This window comes from Notolabrus celidotus, chromosome 7, assembly GCF_009762535.1.
Source record: "Notolabrus celidotus isolate fNotCel1 chromosome 7, fNotCel1.pri, whole genome shotgun sequence".
Lineage (NCBI taxonomy): Eukaryota > Metazoa > Chordata > Actinopteri > Labriformes > Labridae > Notolabrus > Notolabrus celidotus.
This window is the reverse complement of record NC_048278.1, coordinates 22,762,975-22,783,454: the sequence shown is the minus strand read 5'-3', so window position 1 is coordinate 22,783,454 and position 20,480 is coordinate 22,762,975. Positions and strand designations below refer to the sequence as shown.

Below are 20,480 nucleotides of genomic sequence, written 5' to 3'. Positions count from 1 at the left end.
GCGCAAATTGTCTGCATAACTTTATGTTGTTTTCTAGTAGTTGGTGGCTCATGTTCTACTTGAAGTATGTGTCACCTCTCTGTAGACTCACAAAATGCTGCTAATACCTGTTCATTTGAAATGCTGAATGAAGTGTTGCTGTATGTTTCTATGTAAAAGCACACGCCTCACATGTTAAGAGTGAGAAGTAAAGAGAAACACACTAAGTGTGTTGTTAAGATGAAGCATAGCTGGGACTCTGGTTTGAACTTAGGTTACTATTTCCTATGCACTGTTGGGCCTAATGAGTCTGATCCAGCTGAGATGATTAGGGGGTTAATTTCCTCTATGCTGTTTTTTTGTTTTTTTTTCTTTTTACACTTTTGTGTAATGACATGGAAGTTAGCGTGTGTGTAATCTGAATGCCTAAGTGTGTGACTGTGAGTTATGTATGGCATTTTGGTATTCTGTGAGCATACAACAAGGAGTCATGTTACTTTACTGTAGACAGGAGCGTCTACTTTTCATGTGTTTGGTGTATCTTTACACTTTACACACAGCAATGTCAGTTAATCTCAATCAAATGCCTTGGCCTCTTTACTTTTAATGTGTACGAACTGAGGTTTTCATTAGGATGGCACATAGACTGATGACAAAAGTATTCTTCTTACTGTTTTCTGTACAGTAAAGTTATGGAATTAACTTTATTTTTCTGTCTTGTTTCCTTTTGACCACGCAGTGGAAAATCATGAGTCTGTACTGGACTCAGTTTTTTTTGCATCCCACGTGTTCCCCAGCGTTTCTACAAATTGTAGATTGCTATTTTTAGCATGTTACAAATTTAAAACCATATTAAAAAGGTATTTGGAGCTGCTGGTCAGTCTATGTACCTTCTGTTAAATACATGTTATTATACATCTGTAAGTTGATTTCATCACAAGTTATAAGAATACGTGTAGTAATTTGGAAGAGTTGTTGTTGACTGTGCAGTAGAACTGACATGTTTGCTGTTTAGAGAAACTTGATGTGAGAACATTTAATGTATTTTGAGGTGAACTTGTAGAGTCAGGACTCATCATTTTTACAGACACAATGCACCCCTCAGGCAGTGTAGAATTCCTTTTTTGTTAAGAAATTATAAACCTATTATAGAAATTACTTAAAAAGTGGACCTGGAGGAAGCCAGAGGGTGAGTTGTTCAAAGATTGAAGTTAAAAACTACGCTGCTATAATTTCATGTCAAGAAAAAAAGCATATTTACATATCATTTTGAAACCCTGTGAAGTATATCATAAGAACATTATTTTTTGATTGCTATAGTGAATCAGCTATTCAAACGTTTTCATAAAAATGTAGCACATCAAGTCCCCTTTACCAAATGTATTTTTCCAGTGTCTTGTATGACCTTATCTGTGAATACTAATGTATTCAATGCACTTGAATTTTCACTGTTTTGTAATTAACACAACAATGATTGGCTAGAACAGATTGACAGTTGGTGCGAGCAGAAGCACTATATAGGGACCTTTTCATTGTAAAATAAGACCCTGTTAAGTGTTACTGCTGAATCCCCCAACCCAAAGATGCACTGTATCATAGATTTGATAGAAATATTCCAATCCTTAAAAGTACCTGCTGACTTTTAGGTTAAATATGGGAAACTGATATGATCAGAACTTGCTGTTGTGTGTAGAAAGAGAGGTAACTGAAGGTCAGATGGTATGAGATAAGTTTATATGATTGTTTAAAGAGAAAGGGCAAATGTTTTAATGAAATGCCTTCATGGTCAAACGGCTATAGCTTGGTATTGTATGTTAGTATCTGATGTCAACAGTGCGTGGCTGCCCCAGAAAGAGACAGAAAAAGAGAGAGGTCGGGATGACAGCGGAGAGATATCTCCAAAAGAGAAGTGAGTGCTGCGTCTGCACTTACAAGCTTGAAAGTAATGAAGAAGATGAATGAGTGTTATGTAGACTGACAAGTCAACATATGTTTGCAATAAATTTATAAGCAAGCTTTTGAATATGGTTGTGTCTATGAATTTAAATCACTCAAGTTTGTACCTGTGTTATGATGAAATGCATGTTGTGGTGTTTCTGTCTCATGTGCTTACTAAAAAACTAGACTAGGTAGAGAATAGGAAAAGTATAACAACTTGTTTTTGTTAAGCAATAACTCGGACACATCAATGTCAGGGGGTTATTTAAATAGCAGATAGAGATATATTCTCTCTAATGGAGAACACTTTGAAAATGTTATCAGGCTCCAACTAAAGGATATATAATTATTTAAACATGTATTAATAAGATTCACAAGATAAGCTGCATTTATGAAAAGTACAAGTTGGTTTGAACAGTCAATTTGGTTATTTAAGGGACCAAATATTTTTCTATGTTACCCAAAAGATGTCTCCATTATTTTTTGTTCATTGATTTTATAATAATTAACACAGTTATTTCTTTGTGATTGCAGGTTTAGAAATATGTATGAATAGATATTTTAAAATATGGATGTAGAAGGAAAAACATACCAATCTAATGATTGCATTTACCTCTGAAAAAAACAAAATTGCATGAAAATGAGGGTGCACACAAGTCTGGATGCGCTAATAACAGTATATTTTATAATTAATAAACAGACCATTTGATAATGTGTCCAGCAGTACTCACTTACTCCTTAAACATGTTGTATAATTGATTTGGACTTTTATCATTCATACAGATTTAATTTCTGTGATTTTCTCTGTTTATCCTCTCTTACCTCCCTGAACCCAATAGATTAGTTTTTTTTTCTGTGTTATATGGTTGGTAAAGATCATATATTGAAAACTAAAGGAATAGTAAAGGACAAGGGTCAAAGGGAATCGAACAGATTTATACCAACAGGGGAACACATTTGGCATCTGCCAGCGTGCAAGGTTAGCTTTCTGGTGACACTGAAACATCACCCGGCCGAGGCTTAAGTTTAACCTGACAGTTTGCTGTTGTGTTTACTTCGTTTCCATGGATGCAGCTAGACTGGCAGACACTGGTTTGCCCCCAGCTGCTCTCGGTGGTTTCTGAAGAATCCACATTCAGGTCCAGTTGTTGTATTTAGATGCCAGTGCAGGGCTCTGATGTCACAGCTGTGACACGAGAAAAGTCATGATTTATTGCCTCACCTGGATCAACAAGTGCGTGTTACATTTTAAGTACATTTTGTCTCCTTTAACATGTCAATATCAATACAAGTTGGATGAATTTCCCCTACAGGAGTTATTTCATGACCAGAAAGTTCACTTGGAACCACCAAAGACAAACCATTACACAAACAATGACATTACATGTTTTAGAGTCTATACATTGACTAAAGGTCCTGGAAGACTATAGAGTTTGGCACAGAGATTCTTTTAGCTGGTTGTTAATTCAGCACACCAACAAAACTGCATTTTCACAATGCAAATGTCTAACACATTCATTGTGTCAAGCTTCAATTGGCTACTGCTCGTCCAGATCTTTAGGCTGCTGCTGTGCCACAATCAGCAGGAGTGCAAAACCACAACAGAAACGCTCAGATGTCTCTATGAGCAACAGTATGCTCGCAAAGTCAAAATTGTCAACTGACTTCATATTCTATAACCAACTAAAAATGTCATTAAACACCCACAATCATCAGAGATACTGACTGAAGAACCATAAAATGATTAAAATGTTGCTAACATGCTTTGCAACATCAACAGTCCTGTGAGCCTTTGCACCGGTATGTTTGTTCACAATAAGCGCGACCACCAATTCTGGGTTTTTACAACGTGTTTCAGTAGTTGTACTATTTTAACCATTGCATGGCCTCTTCAATATTAATAGGCAAACACATTTTTGCAATCCAACGGTGAATTCGATCCAATTATTGGACTGACCGTTCTTAGTAAAGAGATGTTCTTAGTAACAAGAAAAAATCAAGTTACAAGAGTAGTGTACCTAAAGTCTTCTCAGACAAGTGAATTCTTTTTTTTTAGAGTTGCCCATTTCGATGTGTCATCTTGTAAGGTGCTTTTATTTCTTAGTTTGATTGTTTTTAAGGGTAATTTTTGTGTGTCTGTCTATTTGTTTGTGTGTGTGTTTGTGAGTGTGAACATAATCTTAGCCATCTCTCCTCACTCATTGGCTAACTTAAACAAAACCCAAGGAGACAAGGATAATGTGTGCGGCTATGACCACAAACTTCTAATTCTAGCAACAGAATTAGCAGTCAACGGAGACATTTTACTTTGTGGAAAATAGAGAGAAGGAAGAGATCGATGAAGAAGAGGACATCCAAATGACCTTCATTAACACAGTTAGTTTTCAGCTTGATCTGATATGTGCTATTTTGGTCATGTGCTGTGTACTTCAAGCTAACATTAGCTACAGCTAGTGACAGCTGCTAGCTAGCCAAAAGTGTGTGTAGCTGTTGCAATAGTAATGTTAGATCAATTTACTTTTCCAGTTATTGCCAGTCTTTTTTGAATCATTGTGAGAGCCTGCAACAGCTCTAACACTCATGTTATTTCACTCTTTACTCAACTTTATGTGCTAGAATTTTGATTCCAACATCTTATAGTAGCCTACAGCGCATTCAGGCACTCACTTGTCATTGGACTAACATGTTTCAGTGATTTTATATGAATTTTTAAGAAAATTACATTTAAAAAAGATAATGTATTATAGTATTATATCTCAATGTATTGCTTAAGTTTGGGATTTTTTCTGGTATGATTGCAAGCAAGAGCACATGTTCCTTGAAACACAAGGGGCGCTCCGGTGACATTTAAACAAGGTGATATTACTATTCTGTTGAGACCTTCAAAAAGAAACATGGAAATCAAGTATTCCTTGAACAGTTGCACAACATATTCAAGTATGGCTCCAATAGCACCACCTACTGGCTGTTAGCAACACTATTTAATGTGACATTCCATGGTAGCCCAAATTTAGCTTTAGCTCGATTGCCACACTGGAACCTATGGTCGTTCAAAGTGCATCACTCTATTCAACAAAATCATCAATTTACTTATTTCTAAGGGAAAGGTGGTGCTAATGCTTCCTCACCACAAGCTGGTCTCACTTGGTTTTAAAAAACAAAGATGGATGACCCAAATGAAGAGATAAATAAACAAAAACTTACTTCATCAAAGTCCAGGGTTCAACTGAAAAATCCAACAAAAATCCACTGGTGAGCTCAGTGGAAGAAACTCGGGTTAGACCGACAGAGGTGAACACAGAGAAACTAAACACACACAGGGTAATCAACACAGGTGTGACAAAAGACACAGGTGACAAGTAATTAGTGTTATCAAACAGGAGGGAAGTACACAAGGCAGGAAGCAAATTTAGACCAGACACACAAGCAAAGCACTTCAAAATAAAACAGGAAACACAGGAGACTGAACTAGGAAACACGTGAAAATACAAGCACACAAAACATGCAACACAGGGAATGGCAACTGAAATACACAGCATGAAACAACAAAACAAAACCAGAGTAACGATGAACCACTCATGACAGCTGGTTCTAGATTCAAATCTGGCCAAGGTTTTTTTTACTGAACTATACTGATGTAAGAGAAATACATAGATATCTTGTTTTCCTGAGTTTACCAGCCCTTAGTTTGTCTTTGCTAAATATGAAATCCAGCTAAAAAGCCTGCACATGGTTCCTCGCCTTTTACTGAATCAACAATCCTGGCCCACACATTATGCTATGCACTATTCCCTGACTGTAACTGAACATATAAGCTAGTTTTTCTGGGTAACATGGAAAGTTTTCTGGACCCTTTCAGTGTTGATGGTAGATGTAGTCATCTGAAGCTGATATTGGTTAAAATGACTAAAGTTGATATTCCAATCAAACTAAAACCTCTTAATAGTCTTCTTTTTTCATGGATAGTTTGGAAAGTCAAGATCCCATGCTGAAATGGTGTGGTGACAAAAGTGACATGTGTTTCCAGTGTATATTTATTTTCATCCAGTTATAGATCTGACAAAACGATCTCTTTGAATGGATACAGAAATTATCAGTAGCTCAGAAATCTTACATCTCCCCCACTTCATTTCAATTAAAGCCATGGACAAAAAATAAATTCAAGTGTTCATTTATACATTTTTGGGGACTGGATTTTAACCATAAATCTTGCAAATCCCAAATAAAGACCATTCAGATTATGAAATAAAAGAATTTGATTTTACTGCACTTTATAAGTTATTTAAAACATATGAACAGTGATGCAGTGACATAAAAACAATACAGTTCTCCTCCTTAGTAAACACATTTAATTAAAAAACAAGCAAAGGTGTGCTGACAGTGAGGAGCGTTTCTTTTTGTGGGAAAAGTTAATCCACTGTCTCCAGTCTGGTATTTACATGTGCATCTTTACTGTAAGTGAATTGGAAAACTACAGTATAGATGATGAGTATTACCAAGCTAATAAAACATACCACACCCTGTACTTCCCCTGCATAAATACATTTTCAAGGAAATAACAAGACAATGCAGAAATTCCTGATTATAAACAAACTGTCCGATTAAAAAGACTTAAATACTTACAGGAATGTAAACATTGTGTGTGTTGTTTAAAACAGAAGTTTCACCACTGTTCTTTCTTTGGGGTTTTTCACTGCTGGCTGAGGTGTGATAAACTGTCCCTGAATGCAATAGATCCTCTACGAGTGACATGGTATGCCAGTACAAATGACATCTCGCTCCAGGGTACTTCATGGTGTCTCTTCTACCAGCTGGAGTCAAAAACTTTCTTGCACATGTTTGAGTTCTCCTGGTGAAGAGGGAATTCAGAACCCGGGACAAGCTGCTTCTTGCTCTTTTGTGACACGACGCTCTTCCCCGATGACACGCTCTCGTACTTGGTCAGGTACTCGCTGTAATCAAAACATTGAGAATTGAGTTGTGTCTAGGCAGATACAACAGTTTTACTGAGGAGTATTGGGCTGTACATAAAAGCGCTATGTTGGCTAGGCTTAATAATACATTATGTACTTATCATTTTAACAACATGGTTAAAATGTTTTAATGTAGTGAACATATTAAGAGTCCAATAACATGAGGATAATAACAGGAAACACATTTAAATGTAGTTATTAGGGGAAACTATTAAGTTATGCCATACTAAGATTATTCCATCCATATAACAACTAACAATACTTATATCAGTGCAATATTTGTATAAAAAATTATACTTCTGAGACATAAATGATATTATTTTATACTGTTTTGAGCTGTTACACACTCAAAACCACAAGAAGACTTTTGGCAATGTATAGCATACACAAAGCACAGTATAATAACTTTGTATCACTTCGCCATGATAACCGTAGGGTACCAATTTCATGACAAGAATAACTGTAATGCAAAACCTTAACGAGTGGGTATTGTTTTTTTACAGAACAGTCTTGGATTACCTGACAGGGAAAGTGGTTTTGTCCATCTGCATGCAAACCAGGAAGGGATATTCGGAAAACTGGACTGTGGTGATGAAGTCCAGGGATGCCTCTGTTTCAAAGCTGACCTCCACACCCGCTCTCATAAAGTCCATGTCCACTGTCACATTACCAGTGACCACCAATGCCCCCCTGAAAACACACACAAAATTTAAAATAAAGTTTTAAAGAGACAACTTTTTTTTTTTTTTTCACCTTTGCACAACTACTGAGGCCTGCAGTCATTCTTTGTGATCATGTATGTGTGCCACACGGTTTTTATAAAAGGCTCACAGCATAGTAAACTTGAAACACTAACTAGTAGATTTAACTACCATGTTACAAATCCCCCTTTCTGTTTCACACCAAAAAGTGTGCCAACCAGTTGCAATTTCTAACCCCTTAAACCTTGCCTGTGGAAACATGCCTTGGCAAAGATGCCAGTGTGGTTAGTTCTGCTTCTATAGATAGCCTGCCAGTCTATTATCAGAGTGGAAGAGGTACAACTATGCTGATCCATTCACCTGCCTCTGCCATTCCCCTCCACACACGATGCATATCAGCCTGAAGTCTTACACAATGATTGGAAAGCAGAAAAAGAAAATCCCTAATGGAAAAAAATGGAAGCTCCTTCTTCTGTGTTTAACCACATCATTGGTTGCCATGATGATCTAAGAAGGTAACTATTCCACAGCATCCTTGTCATACATCCCCAATAATGTCACATTTTCCTTTCCTTTTCAGATAGTTACATTCAAAGTTTGCATTGAGATGTGAGTCCCTCATTCAATGGTTATTTTGAGGTAAGTTTTCAATTTGTAAGAACAATTTTTTAGTTTTTATGCCATTCCAGCGCAAAATCTTAATCTCAGTATGGATAGAAACCTTTTTTGGATAACAAACAAAGCTGAAGTAAGTTTTTATGAAATCATCAACACCAACCAAACTTCTCACACACATCACAAACACAGGAAAAATCTGAAAGCATCTAATGAAAATACAGTGGAACGTGTTGGTTCTTGAGTTTGGTGTCAACACTGTTATTGACAAAATGTAATCAAAGTTCTGAGGTGCATTTGAAGTCCCGTCTTGCATGTTAAAAAATCTGCGCCATTGCTCTTTTAAACCCTGTTTCATCACCACATGCCGCAAGCTAACGGATACACATGATGACGCGCTCCATTTCCAGCAGCCACTGTTTTGCACTGACTGTAATGCTCTTAAAATAGAGAACCAGACAGAACTGACGTCATATCCACACAAAGCTACTAATAAGACAGGCGTAAAGCACAATACTGGAGTGGGTCCAACATGCTGGGGGAACAAATGAATCAGACAACACTTATAGACCATCTTAAGATCACATGAACCCAACATCAAGAGAGAGCTATTTCCAGTGAGGTGACATTGCCTCTAAACTTCTGTAACTACTGCCCGTTCTGTCACAAAGGTTAATTTCTAAGAATGGTCTCTGTCTATCACAAAGACCTTTGCCCTGCTGCTATATTACATCATACTGTACATACAGTACTTTACAAACATGATTGACCGCTTCACCATTGCACTCGAGGCTGTGACCCAAATACATGTACATTGTATGTTATGTAAAAGCTCTGCTGTTGTCCCAGTTAGTCTGAAAGGCCCAAAACATGTGTAATGGCTGTTTAAATATATGGTTTCCAGACTTTACCTGTTATTGACACTGGTCTTGGACTCCCTGTACCAGAGACTGATCTCCATGCCTCCTGAGATGTCAATGGCCAACCCTCCCTGGAACTCTGCCCCTGCTTTCAGACCAGACTGCAGCTGGATCACCTGGAGGACAGGAGATAGGGAGGAAAGAAAAACATGATGAGTGACTTGGTTATGCTCTACTCACTGATTATAAGATGCATTTTATTTGAAGCACAAGTAAACGAAAACTGTCAAAGCACTTAAGCACCAGCATGAGACAAAAGCTTTGTCACATTCTTGTACCATTTGTGCATCATTTTACAGACTCAGGTTGACAACTAAAGTTAAAAACTAAATTCATTCACTATTTCTATCTGTGAACACATACTGGATGCATGTGAAAAGGTAAACAAGCCCTTAAATCCTCCATGGAAAACAGTTTGTGGGTCAATGCCTTTCAAAATGGCTTGCATGTAATGTACATGAGTCATAGATTTTATAAAACATGAAGCAGTCTCAGTGATGTCACCCATTCAACATGCAAAAAGGCAAAGAGATGGAGTTGAAGCAGGCCTTTCGCTTTCTGGTCAACAGCAGCCACATGCCTGTCTGTCTGTCTGTCAACTTAGCTACGCCCCTAATTAAAAAAACATGTCTCAAACAAAATCTAAAAAATTAATGAGTTACCAAAAAAAGCCCCCTTTTTCAACACGAGTGGGGTTGCCTTGGATATGTAGCTAGCAATATGAAGTGAATATTCAAGGAACTGCAGTTTCAGGCTTAATGTAAGTACACTAAATGTAGTACTTAATAGCAGTGAACACACTTTCTGAAGTGGAATTCCATCACTGCGGTACAACTGTTGATCTCTCTATATTGATCGTCCAATTGACGCTGCATGTTCAATTCTTACTAGATGTCACTCCAGTTCATAACCAAACTCAATGTAGACCTAAAATACTGAGATAATGAGATTTGAATACTTTAATACAGTCTTGAAGTAGGACACAGAAGCAGCAGCTTACCTCAGAGTGATCAGTCAGCAGGATCAGTCCCTTCACTACATTCATGGGCTCCCCTGTCATGGAGAACATTTTGGACATGAGGTCACTGTAACCCTTGAAGAAGGTGACGGGCCGAAGCTGGACATCGAAAAGAAGAGCAGACATCCCGGCAAAGGACTCCAGGTTCTCTTCTCCTTCATCAGGTGTGGCAGCAATCAGCGACTCCAGACCCTGAGCCTCAATGGCAACCTGACAGAAGAGAATAAATGAAATTCATTTTATTTCATGAATAAATTAAGCTTTATAGCACATGAAAAACACAGAGGCAATGTGTATGATAAGTGCAGAAAGCATTATTATACAGTTCTTCATTTCAGTTGTGTGGTTTCTTAACCTGTAGTCCATGTAGCATTGCGTCTTTGCTAGCACCATATATATTCATGTTACTTCTCCTCAGGATCCCAGAGCCTGAGTACAGGATATCCAAACTGTATGTGGAGGTTACATCAGCAGACTCTAGAAGATGAGAGTTACAAATGACTCAGTTAGCACAAATGTAACTTCTAATGTAATTTATAGAATTGCCAAAACACTGACAGCTTTGATATATTAATATTCAAAATATCAAGTCTTTTGATCTTAGATTCCAAATCTTCACAAAAATATATTGTGTAATTTCATTTAAGATGGGAGATTTAAGAATACTCACGAGCCATGAATCCTGAGTATGCAGACGATGACCCGACCTTTGAAAAACGGTCGTAGTTATGGGAAATCATGTCCTTCATCACTTGTCTTATAACTTTGCTGAAAAGGAAAACAAAACAAAAACACATTAAACATGATGATCTTGTTTTTTCTTGTAAAACTCAGAAACCTCATTTGAATTTGGTTAATTGGTTGTCTGCTAACAAACCTGGAAGATAACTGGAAGCGGAGGATGTCCTGGATCTTGGACAGCATGTACTTGTTCATTTCATGAGGCAGGTTTCCGATAGACAGAAGCAGATTCTTGACCTCCATGTATGAGGGGTTGCTACTGAGGATGACATCAGCAGCAGCAGCTCTCACATTTTTCTCATAGATCCTGCGGTTTTGGTGGTAAACTCTGTTTACTGTTTGTTTAACCTAAAAGCAGGACAAGTTTTTTTGTTTTAATTATGTGTTAAAGTTCCACATTTCAGTATCTCTCATTGACATCAGTTCAGATGTGTTAATGGACACTATAGTTTACCTCCTCTGTCATGAGATTGACGTCATATCTCTGCAGGGAAGTGAGAGCGATGGTGCTATAAGCTCCAACCTCTGACTCAGCGTATTTGGTGAAGATGGGAATGGCTTCAAGAAGCATTGAGTTCTTCAGAGCCAAGAGATACATCTGGACCTCAGACTCAACCTGGGTGCTTTCAGGACCTTCTAAAATCAGCTTCTTCACCTGCTCCACTACCTGAGAGGTACAAACACAGCAATGGTTCATCAGTCAACTCTTAAATTAGTTCAGTGATAGTAAGTTCATGGGTTTTACGGTAACATTTATTGTGCAATCTGAGCAAAGATCTTCTGGGAAGCTCACCGGCAGGTTGCATCCTCCTTTCTGACACAGCTTATAAACCAAGGCTCCCATGATGATCACCACTGACTCTTTGATGTCAGTGCTGCCAATCTTCCCCTTTGAAATATCCTGAAAAGGACAACAACTCATCAAATTCAAGGGAGATCATGACATGTGGTGTGAAGAAACACCTCTGATTATTTGCTTTAATAAGCATAAGATACTAATTCTGTTAAAGATGAAATGACACTCACAGTCAGAGCCTGAAGCATCCTTTCATTGGGATGTGAAGCAAAGCCACATGCGTAGAGAAATCTCTCCTGCAGGACCAAACCTTTGGCATCAGTGAAGTTGAGGAACTCAAGCATGGCATCCATAGATGCAACAGTCTGGGAGGAGGTCACCGCATCCACCGCCTGAGGTCTGAGAGCAACAGGGAGACAGAACACCCAATGATGGTGACTTTAATCTTTTTAGATACTAGCATTCTTAATCTTATAAGTGATGGCTACTCCAAAGAAACAGCAGTGATGGGGTATGTTCAGATGCAGGACGTAAGGAGGAGCCTGCTTACAGAGTGGTTTTGCTGGCACTCTTCAGCACTTTGAGGATCTCGTCTTTGGACGCCTTCCTAATGCTCTGGATGAGGGCCAGGAAGCTGCGAGGAGCCGTGCCTTTGGACAGGCTCGCTGGCTCCAGCTGCTTCTGTAGAGCCTGCCAATGTTCAAGAAGCTAAGAGGGAGAGCACAGGGGAGAGGGGATTAGAAGACATATCATATGCAGTTAATAATTATGGTACAGAAATACACACTATCAATTTCCTGATACAGTGATATTTAAGAATAATCTTGTAATATTGACACATATAACACAGACCGTAAGACTCTGAGGAAGTCCATCTATAGGGCACCACAATATTATTTTACCAATCCAAAAAGAGAAGGGACTATTTGATAGTTTTATTCATATCCTGCCTCCAAACCTCTTCTGAGTTTAACTTTTATCTACTGTACTGTACATTTAGTTATGCATGACCTCCATTTCTGGCTGGGATAAGTTTTGTTGTACCCCAGAAATATTTTTTCTGCTTTTCAAAAGACATGATTATCTGAGTGCTTGAGTTTTACAGTGTTGCCATTCTCAGTAATCTCAGCAATTACTTTAAATATTAAAATGTTTTTGTTATGAGACAAGGATGACACTCATAAAATAAGTTGTACAAAACTATGAGCTCCTGATTTGCTCTGTTGAGTCAAACACAATGAGATTAATGCGTTTTATTCTCCAAAGAGATAGAGAAATGCCATCTTGAAATCAATATGCTTGTACCCTGATGGTCAAACAAATAAAAATAAACCAGGCCTAGCAACTAAGGGTCTACTGGCAGCACTCTGATGCTGTAGTCAATGCTAAATGCTTACCCTCAGTGCTCCAAAACCTAATTTTGACATGTTTAACATGTATAGTGGTTATTATTTTGGCTTTGGTAGAGAGATAGACCACAAAATTGTATTGATTAACATTACAAGTGCATCTGATGCTAATAAATTGTTATCAGTTTTGCCAGACTTTGGTAACAAATCTAAGAAGCACTGGCCACACAGATAAATATACTTGATGTCTCATCAGGACAATTTGAAAATTCAAGAAGGAAAGATAAGATTCATCCTGATCTGTCAAAATTAACTCACAAACTTCAACCTCATGATTTGCGGGGTGATTTGCAATGGATCACGGTTTGTCCAAAACTGAATTTCAACACTAAGTTGAGAAAATTACTTTCGATCAGATGCTGGGCTTACATTGCCACCTATAGAGCTTAACTGAAATGATGCTAGTGTATGAACTTTTGTGTTTGATAGTGAACAGGCACTCACTGTTGGACACCCCTTGCACTGTGATTTGACCTTCTCAGCAATGATACCAAGAGCTGCCAGTTTGAGATCAATCGACTGGACAACACCAGCCACATCTTTTCCTGCAACCTCCAGCGGTCCAGCCTCAATGCCCACCAATGAGAGGGTTTGCCTGTACAAAAAAGACATAAACAATTGAAATTGTGGGCATTTAAAGAAAAAAACAGAGGCTTACATGAATTCCCAGTTAATGCCTTTACCTTGAAATGACTTTAGCTGCAGCAGATCTGCGGGTATTTACAGCTAGTGAGTGTGCTTCTTCAGCAGAGGCTGTGCGGATAAAACCATCTTCAAGTGTGAATGTTGTAACAGAACTTGACTTCCTGCTCACACCCAGGACCTGGCAGTGGAGACACACAGAGGTGTGATTTATTGTTGATGTGGTGTGCAGATTTTAGCAAGATATATTGGTCCGGACTCAGACATACCTGACTGTGTGTGGTGAATCCCGTCTCTGGTGTCTTGCATGTCTCCAGGATCTTGGTTCTCGTCACTTGACCTGCGACTGCCTTGTACTGGACCATGCATCGTCCTGACACGTCATTCTGTTCCCAGACGTCAGAGAGTTCGCATGAAGAACAAGTTTTACAATACGTGAATATGTGCTATGAGCATGAATGTAACACTTACCTCTATAACCTTCCCAGTGTTGAACTGTAGTTGAAATAAGCTAGCCAGCCCTCTTTTCAGGTTCTTGATGGTTGCAGGTTCGGCCCGGTAGGAGTAAAATGCTTTTGTCTACAACAGATGTGCAAAAAGAAAGCAGCAGGTTTAAAAAAATTGTATACTTGTGTACCTGCAATCAAAACATATATGGAATCTCATTTTTACTTTGCACTGGCCAGTCACTAACATTTATCCAACATGAAGAGACATTTTTGTAAACAACAAAGATGGCTGCTGTTGATGTTGAACTTTCTGCATGTTCTTTACATCCACCAGTCTGTTATACATACCCCAGTCTAGATGAAATGTTAGTTTAAATTGCCAAATCAAGCCGTGTTATGTTACACTAGAAACCATATCAATTGCATGTTGTTTTTTGATACCTATCCAAGAAGCCTATTCTTATGCTCTTATTGGTCGTACAAACCACAGGCTTTTTCTGCACCTGTTCATGATGCACTTTGCTGTCAAACGAATACTTTTCAGCAATAAATACCAGAGCGGCAGATAAAGCAGGTACTATGCGGCACACAGTGCTCTACGTGCTTCAGCTCACAAAGCCTTTCAGGGTGTCAGCTTTCCTTTGCACACTTGTGAACACAAACATGTGTGCATGGTGATGACATCACACACTATCTTCGTTACATGCTTTGAAGCCCAGATCAAAAACAAACCAGAATACTGTGGTATTAGTGCTTCAAATATTTTTAAGAGTCTATCTTATCCTCACATACGATGTGTTATCTCTAAATATATCCTGAATACACACCATTTCACAGTATTGACCAACGTGACAGGGGAGTCACATGAATGTTTACATATGTGTATGCTACCATGTTAAAATGATGGAACTGCAGCTCTGTCAAATTAACCGAGACCTTCTTGGGAAATATCACATCACAGTAAACAGTTTTTCTAATGAAGCTCCAGTTTGGCTCAATGACAGATTCCTGCTCCTGAGTGGAGAAAAAAAAGCCTACTACATCATCCTACAGTGTCTCTCATACAGTATGTTATTTATGTGAGGCACTCAGCCACGATATCAGCCAGGACCGCCATACATAGATGGTCCACTGCCACTCTGTATTTGTAGGAGACACTGATCCGTACTGTTTCACACCATCCAAAGTATCGTTCTCCTAACTTTAACTCTGAGCCGGTTTTAATCCTAAATGGTAAATTTTAGCAAAAGATTAGGCTTCTTATTTTACAACAGGCACAGACTTAGATATGCTTTTGAAGTATCACACACACAGCTGAAGACCAGATGCTGAGTGAAGCCAAACATTCCAGTGTTGAGTGAACTTGTTGAGTGCACTGATCATAAGAAATGTAAGTAATCTGTTGTAATAATAGTTTTGTTTTTGCATTTACAAAGAAATCACTTTTACAGTTAGTTGTTATCCATATTGCTCAATCAGTGAAGGAATTCCTCATAAATATGAACCCCTAGGAAATAATTATGAACTCATGTTGGAGTAATTAGCTTCATCCCTTTACAAAGTGTGCCCAAGCCTCTACAGTGTGTTAAGACGAGCAGGAATTGAAATACAAGAAGAAGAAAAAAACATTGTGAAGAGAATTTTACACTTAAAAGCAATTATCATCCTTTTCAAGCTCCTATATAATTAATTCCCTTAATGAAGTTTACAACTCAACTTGAAATCATTATTTTCAAGGCAATTACATATTGTTGATAATGTTTTGATAACAGTACTTTAGATAAGCTCGCACTCAAACATCACACAGTCAATAAGAAGAAAGCATGAGTGTTATCTTTGAACCTCATCCTGATGCCTCACTGGTTGACCCTCTGAACCTGCTGACCTTTGCACACACACACACATCTGCTGGTACTTCCCCTGCCAGCATCATCACTCCTGCACAATGAGAGTAGGCCTACTACTTCTTTGATGACAACTATAATGGACTGCTGGAACACCACTGACTCCCTGAAAATACTAATGCGAGCATCACTTTCAAACACCCAATCTTACATTGGTTTAGAGCTACAATGTTAACCATTGCATAGAAATGTTATACAAATATATTCACTCTTTATATGAAAAATTATTCAAAATATTAACCTCTTACCACTGATAATGGCTATTCTCTTAATCATACCGTTTTATACCAAATTAAATTCCAATAGCATCAATGCTAAGTTCCTACCTTTCCATTTTTCAGGTGCAATAAGAAAGGTTTTGTCAAAGCTGCTAGTTTGGTCACCCCCAAAACACTTTCTGTTGTGGATCCATGGAGCACGTTCTTCTTCTGTGATCGACGGGACGCAGGCTCAATCCTCAAATTTGTTAGCTGAAGAGAAGAGAATAGTTAGCTTTAGCAAAAGTTTGCATTTCTTTTAGCCACTATAAATAAAAGATGTATGCACAAGATGTATTTGTATTAATAAGTATTATAAGTCACTATTATAGAATGATGATAAGTAAATTGCAGCATAAAGAGTTTGAAGTGACATACAGCCAGTTGAATGAGTTGATCATCATCGTTCCCTGGATCTCTCCACATCAGATTGACGTTCACATCGCTTGAGATTCTGTAGCCAGCGCTGCCCTCTTTTGACCCCCTGACTCTGTCCACCAGCACCTCAGTGGTGTAGCTGAATTTGTACAGCTGGTCGTTGTTCAGTCGGGGTCCAGCAGCAGCAGCACCTGAAGAAACACAAGAAACAGCTGGTGAGAAAACTAGAGAGGAGAAAGTGAAGGTGAACTGCAAGAAGACACTAGACTATTATCTTATTTTTTTCACTATCCTTTCACTATAACTCATGAAACTCATTATCTAATACTCATGTTTCTGTAATTAATGTAATAGTAAGATCATATAAAACCAATTGATGCACAATGATTGCTTTAAATATGTGTTTCATTGGTGGTGCATTCAAGCTCTATCATCTCAGCTTTCAGCTTTCATCATTGGCTGTGTTGTCTGTGGTGATCAAACATGGATCTAATGCATTGATTACTGGGATTGTGGTCATTTCTTACAGTTACCAGATACTAAAAGGGCGCAGAATTAAAATTTCAGATGTCAAAGTTTGTGATAAGCAAATGGCAGCACTACATAGACTACTTTTCAAGCCACAGTTTTGAATACCTTGCAATTGGTAAAAACTTTTTCAAGTCTATCCCTCTAATCTAGGCTATTTCTAACTGATGAGGCAAAATAGGTGTTACAACTTTCAACCAATATAATTTACAAACACAAATATTGGACAAGTTGTACCAGATTATGACAAGACAAAACTGTCTTATATTTGTAGTTTAAGTGACACTCAACTGTGAGGTGTGCATGTAATAAATGGATACACTTTTAAGGTTTACAATGTCAGATTGATATTCTTCAACCACAACACTTCTGGACACATTACTCCCAAAGAGCTGTGTTTTGGCCCCCTCACTACATTTCAGTTATTGACACAATAGTCTATTTGAAGAAGATCTTCAAACTTGATATTCTGGTTCTACTTTTTTTCATTTTCTGTTTTGTTTTTTCTGCAGAAATAAAGTCTATGGAAAGCGTTGATGTGCTTCGATCCGCAGCCATTTAACAAGGTGTGTAGGAGAAGATAAAAATCTCTCCTCTGCTCTGTTTGTGACAAACTCTCTGTCAGATATGACTTCAGGCCACGAGGGAGGAGAGACTGACGTGTCAGTATTTGATTTCATCACAGAGCATCGACAATTATTCAACAAATTCTAACGTCTGGGTCAATGTCTATTGTTACTGCTGATAGAGATTCTTTGAGATCATAAGAGCGAGCTTAAACACTAACAGAAATTATTATTGTGATGTTATACCGAAACTCCAAGCAGCACTGACTGAAGCTACACCATTGACTGAATGAATGAGACACTGACATTGTGGGCCCTGTTACATCAACTAGTGTGATTTCCTGCCAGTTATCAGCCATTTTTAAGTCTCCATAGCACAAACAAAAGAGCCTTTTCACTAACATGACCATCAAAAATCCCCTAACTTTCCTTGCAGTCACCAGGGTACAACTACTTTTATTTTGAGCTAGAACTAAATCCACCAAACCTACAAGTTTAGTAATAAGAAGAAATGTTCTTGTCCCAAATACATTCATTGAGCCTTTAGTTTTTAATCTACCCATAAAAAAAGCTTGCCATGACAAACACCTTCCTGTCACATATCCTATATACAAATCAATAACGATAAAGTCCCCCATCCACTCACCTTTGGCAGAAACAGATGAGGCTGCACAAAGCAATAACACAAGCACAGTGAACATTGTGTGTCCTCTCTCTGCAGCCAGATGAATCGACACAGAAACACAGTCAGTGGCTGAAGAGGCTCTAAAAGGCCAAAAAGAAAGGCAAAGCAGGTCCGAGCTTCTCCTATTATGTTTTATCGGAGGGGAGGGCAGACTCCAAACTCCACGCTCAAGTACTAAGTACGAGATAACTCGGCAATCATTAACCTGCCGAGCACTGATTTGACAGTAACTTCTACTATAATGACAGATGCGCCCTGGCGTCCTTTTTCTATACATAGAGCCAGCGCGTGCGTCTGCGCGCGACCAGGTGATTGATTCATCACCTCATCAATGAGATGGGATTATTTGATTGATTCACATGATCAAATGACGAGTGAGAGTCGCCAGGTTGGTTACAGGTTTCTATTTGCATCATGCACTAACAACAATAAACAACGATGAATTGTCTGAAGTAGCACAAAGAGCGTTTATATTTACCACGAGCAGGTCAAGAGACATCCTCAAGATAAACACCTTTCACCCACTTTCATTTTGGGTTGCATAGTCGCTGCTTTGTCGCTGGGTTTCCTGGTTTGCTGTTGCAGGAAATGGGCTGTCTGCTTGAGAACCAGCCCTCGATCTCAAGTTACAGCATCTCATGGGGGTCAAAAAAGTGTGGCATATATACGCTAATACAATTTATCATAGCCTACTTTTGTCTGAGGGGAAACTAGTTATACGTTTCAATTTAGCAAATACTATCTTAAGCTGTTGTTTTTCAGTGAACCTAGGCCAGGGGCGTCAAACTCATTTCCGTTCAGGGGCCACATACAGCCCAAGTTGATCTGAAGTGGGCCGGACCAGTAAAATCATAACATGATAACCTATAAATAACGACAACTATAAATGTTTCCCTTTGTTTTAGTGCAAAAAAGGACAAGTAAACTCTGAAAATGTTCACATTTAATGAACTATCTTTCTACAAAAACAGCTGTTGTATTTTTCACCATGATGAGTCTCATAGTGGGCAGAATATTTTACTCTTTAAGCGCTGAAACCTGCTGCGAACACACCAAACTCACAGGTTTCCCATTCACCTGACACCGAGTGGAATGTTAACAGCAAAAGAACAGAGATTATAATAATGAAGAAGGTAAAGTTGATTATTTGGACCCCTCAGCTCCAGCACGAAAAGTTTGCTTGCTGGACAGTGTTGTATGCAGGGATGTAGTGCGAGTGTAAGTAGTTAGTGGATCATCTTATAGTTCTCTGAAAAGTCTTTATGAATCTTAACAGGATAATGCAAACAGCAAGTGATCTATTTTCTCACTTTAAGAAAAAGTCTCGGGGAAAAAAAGTGCTGTTCAGGTGTGCTCCATCAGCTCTATGATTTTATGTGACCCCCAGATAACAAATTTGAAATAGTAGTTACTTTTATTGAAAAATGGCAGTTAATGTCTTCTCTGTAATTTTTTCACTTTGCAAAGTCGTTCCGCTGGCCAGATTGGAACCTCTGGCGGGCCGGTTTTGGGCCGCGGGCCGCAAGTTTGATACCCCTGATCTAGGCCATCAGTGTTCATTTTTCTCTTTATTGAAAGTTAGATTCTTAGGTCTGTAAATAGTTGTGTTACTGTCTATAAAAATGTTACAACTTCAGTCTCTAAATGGAGAGTAAAGTGTTAATCTTATCACAGTGTGTTTGGGAAGCAGACTCTCAGGGGTAACTTAATTTGATGGCACAATTCATCACCATTATAAGCAGCTGCTTCACACATATTCTACTTCAATCACTTTGCATCACTGAGTGATTTCAGAATGAAGTGGCCCACCTTCAAGATACAATTTTCATTCTATAGAAGTTTTCTTTTCACATTAGCAACTGAAAAATAGGGTTACTGGTTGAAACACTGTAGGATGGAGCTCTCCCTGGGGTGTCAGTAAGTACACACAGGACAGGAGACAGGATGGAGCTTTAACCGTTTAGTGCAAGTTCTCCTTGTA

At 38.5% G+C, this 20,480-nt stretch overlaps 2 protein-coding genes and 1 long non-coding RNA gene across 8 annotated transcripts in view; 1 reads left to right on the top strand and 2 right to left on the bottom strand.

Annotated features, from left to right (window-relative positions):
• LOC117816446 (leucine-rich repeat LGI family member 2-like) overlaps nucleotides 1-5,238 on the bottom strand; it is a 30,133-nt gene extending 24,895 nt beyond the window's left edge. For all 5 annotated transcript variants that reach the window (XM_034688715.1, XM_034688720.1, XM_034688716.1 and 2 more), the window contains exon 1: nucleotides 5,122-5,238. Coding sequence is in view for 1 of the 5 variants with exons in the window: in XM_034688717.1 (XP_034544608.1) it covers nucleotides 5,122-5,126 (5 nt within the window). In the remaining 4 variants the exon portion in view is untranslated. The remainder of the gene's footprint in view (nucleotides 1-5,121) is intronic.
• On the top strand, nucleotides 4,148-10,387 carry LOC117816447. The gene is made up of 3 exons (XR_004631955.1): nucleotides 4,148-4,293; nucleotides 8,172-8,230; nucleotides 9,154-10,387. It is a non-coding gene; the product is annotated as an uncharacterized LOC117816447 (long non-coding RNA).
• mttp (microsomal triglyceride transfer protein) lies at nucleotides 5,933-19,099 on the bottom strand. 2 transcript variants are annotated; one of them, XM_034688712.1, is made up of 19 exons: nucleotides 18,978-19,070; nucleotides 18,461-18,529; nucleotides 16,721-16,911; nucleotides 16,412-16,555; nucleotides 14,204-14,311; nucleotides 14,002-14,118; nucleotides 13,774-13,913; nucleotides 13,535-13,685; nucleotides 12,232-12,389; nucleotides 11,912-12,080; nucleotides 11,679-11,786; nucleotides 11,340-11,552; nucleotides 11,022-11,233; nucleotides 10,815-10,912; nucleotides 10,500-10,621; nucleotides 10,127-10,354; nucleotides 9,118-9,242; nucleotides 7,410-7,580; nucleotides 5,935-6,869 (listed from the first exon to the last, which is right to left on the bottom strand). In XM_034688712.1, exons 2-19 carry the CDS (start codon nucleotides 18,513-18,515, stop codon nucleotides 6,722-6,724), a joined length of 2,658 nt encoding a protein of 885 aa, XP_034544603.1. In that variant the 5' UTR covers nucleotides 18,516-18,529; nucleotides 18,978-19,070; the 3' UTR covers nucleotides 5,935-6,721. The 2 variants fall into 2 exon arrangements, with proteins under 2 accessions (XP_034544604.1, XP_034544603.1); XM_034688713.1 differs by lacking the exon at nucleotides 18,461-18,529 and having other exon boundaries at nucleotides 5,933-6,869; nucleotides 18,978-19,099.
• Between the last annotated feature and the right edge of the window lie 1,381 nt (nucleotides 19,100-20,480).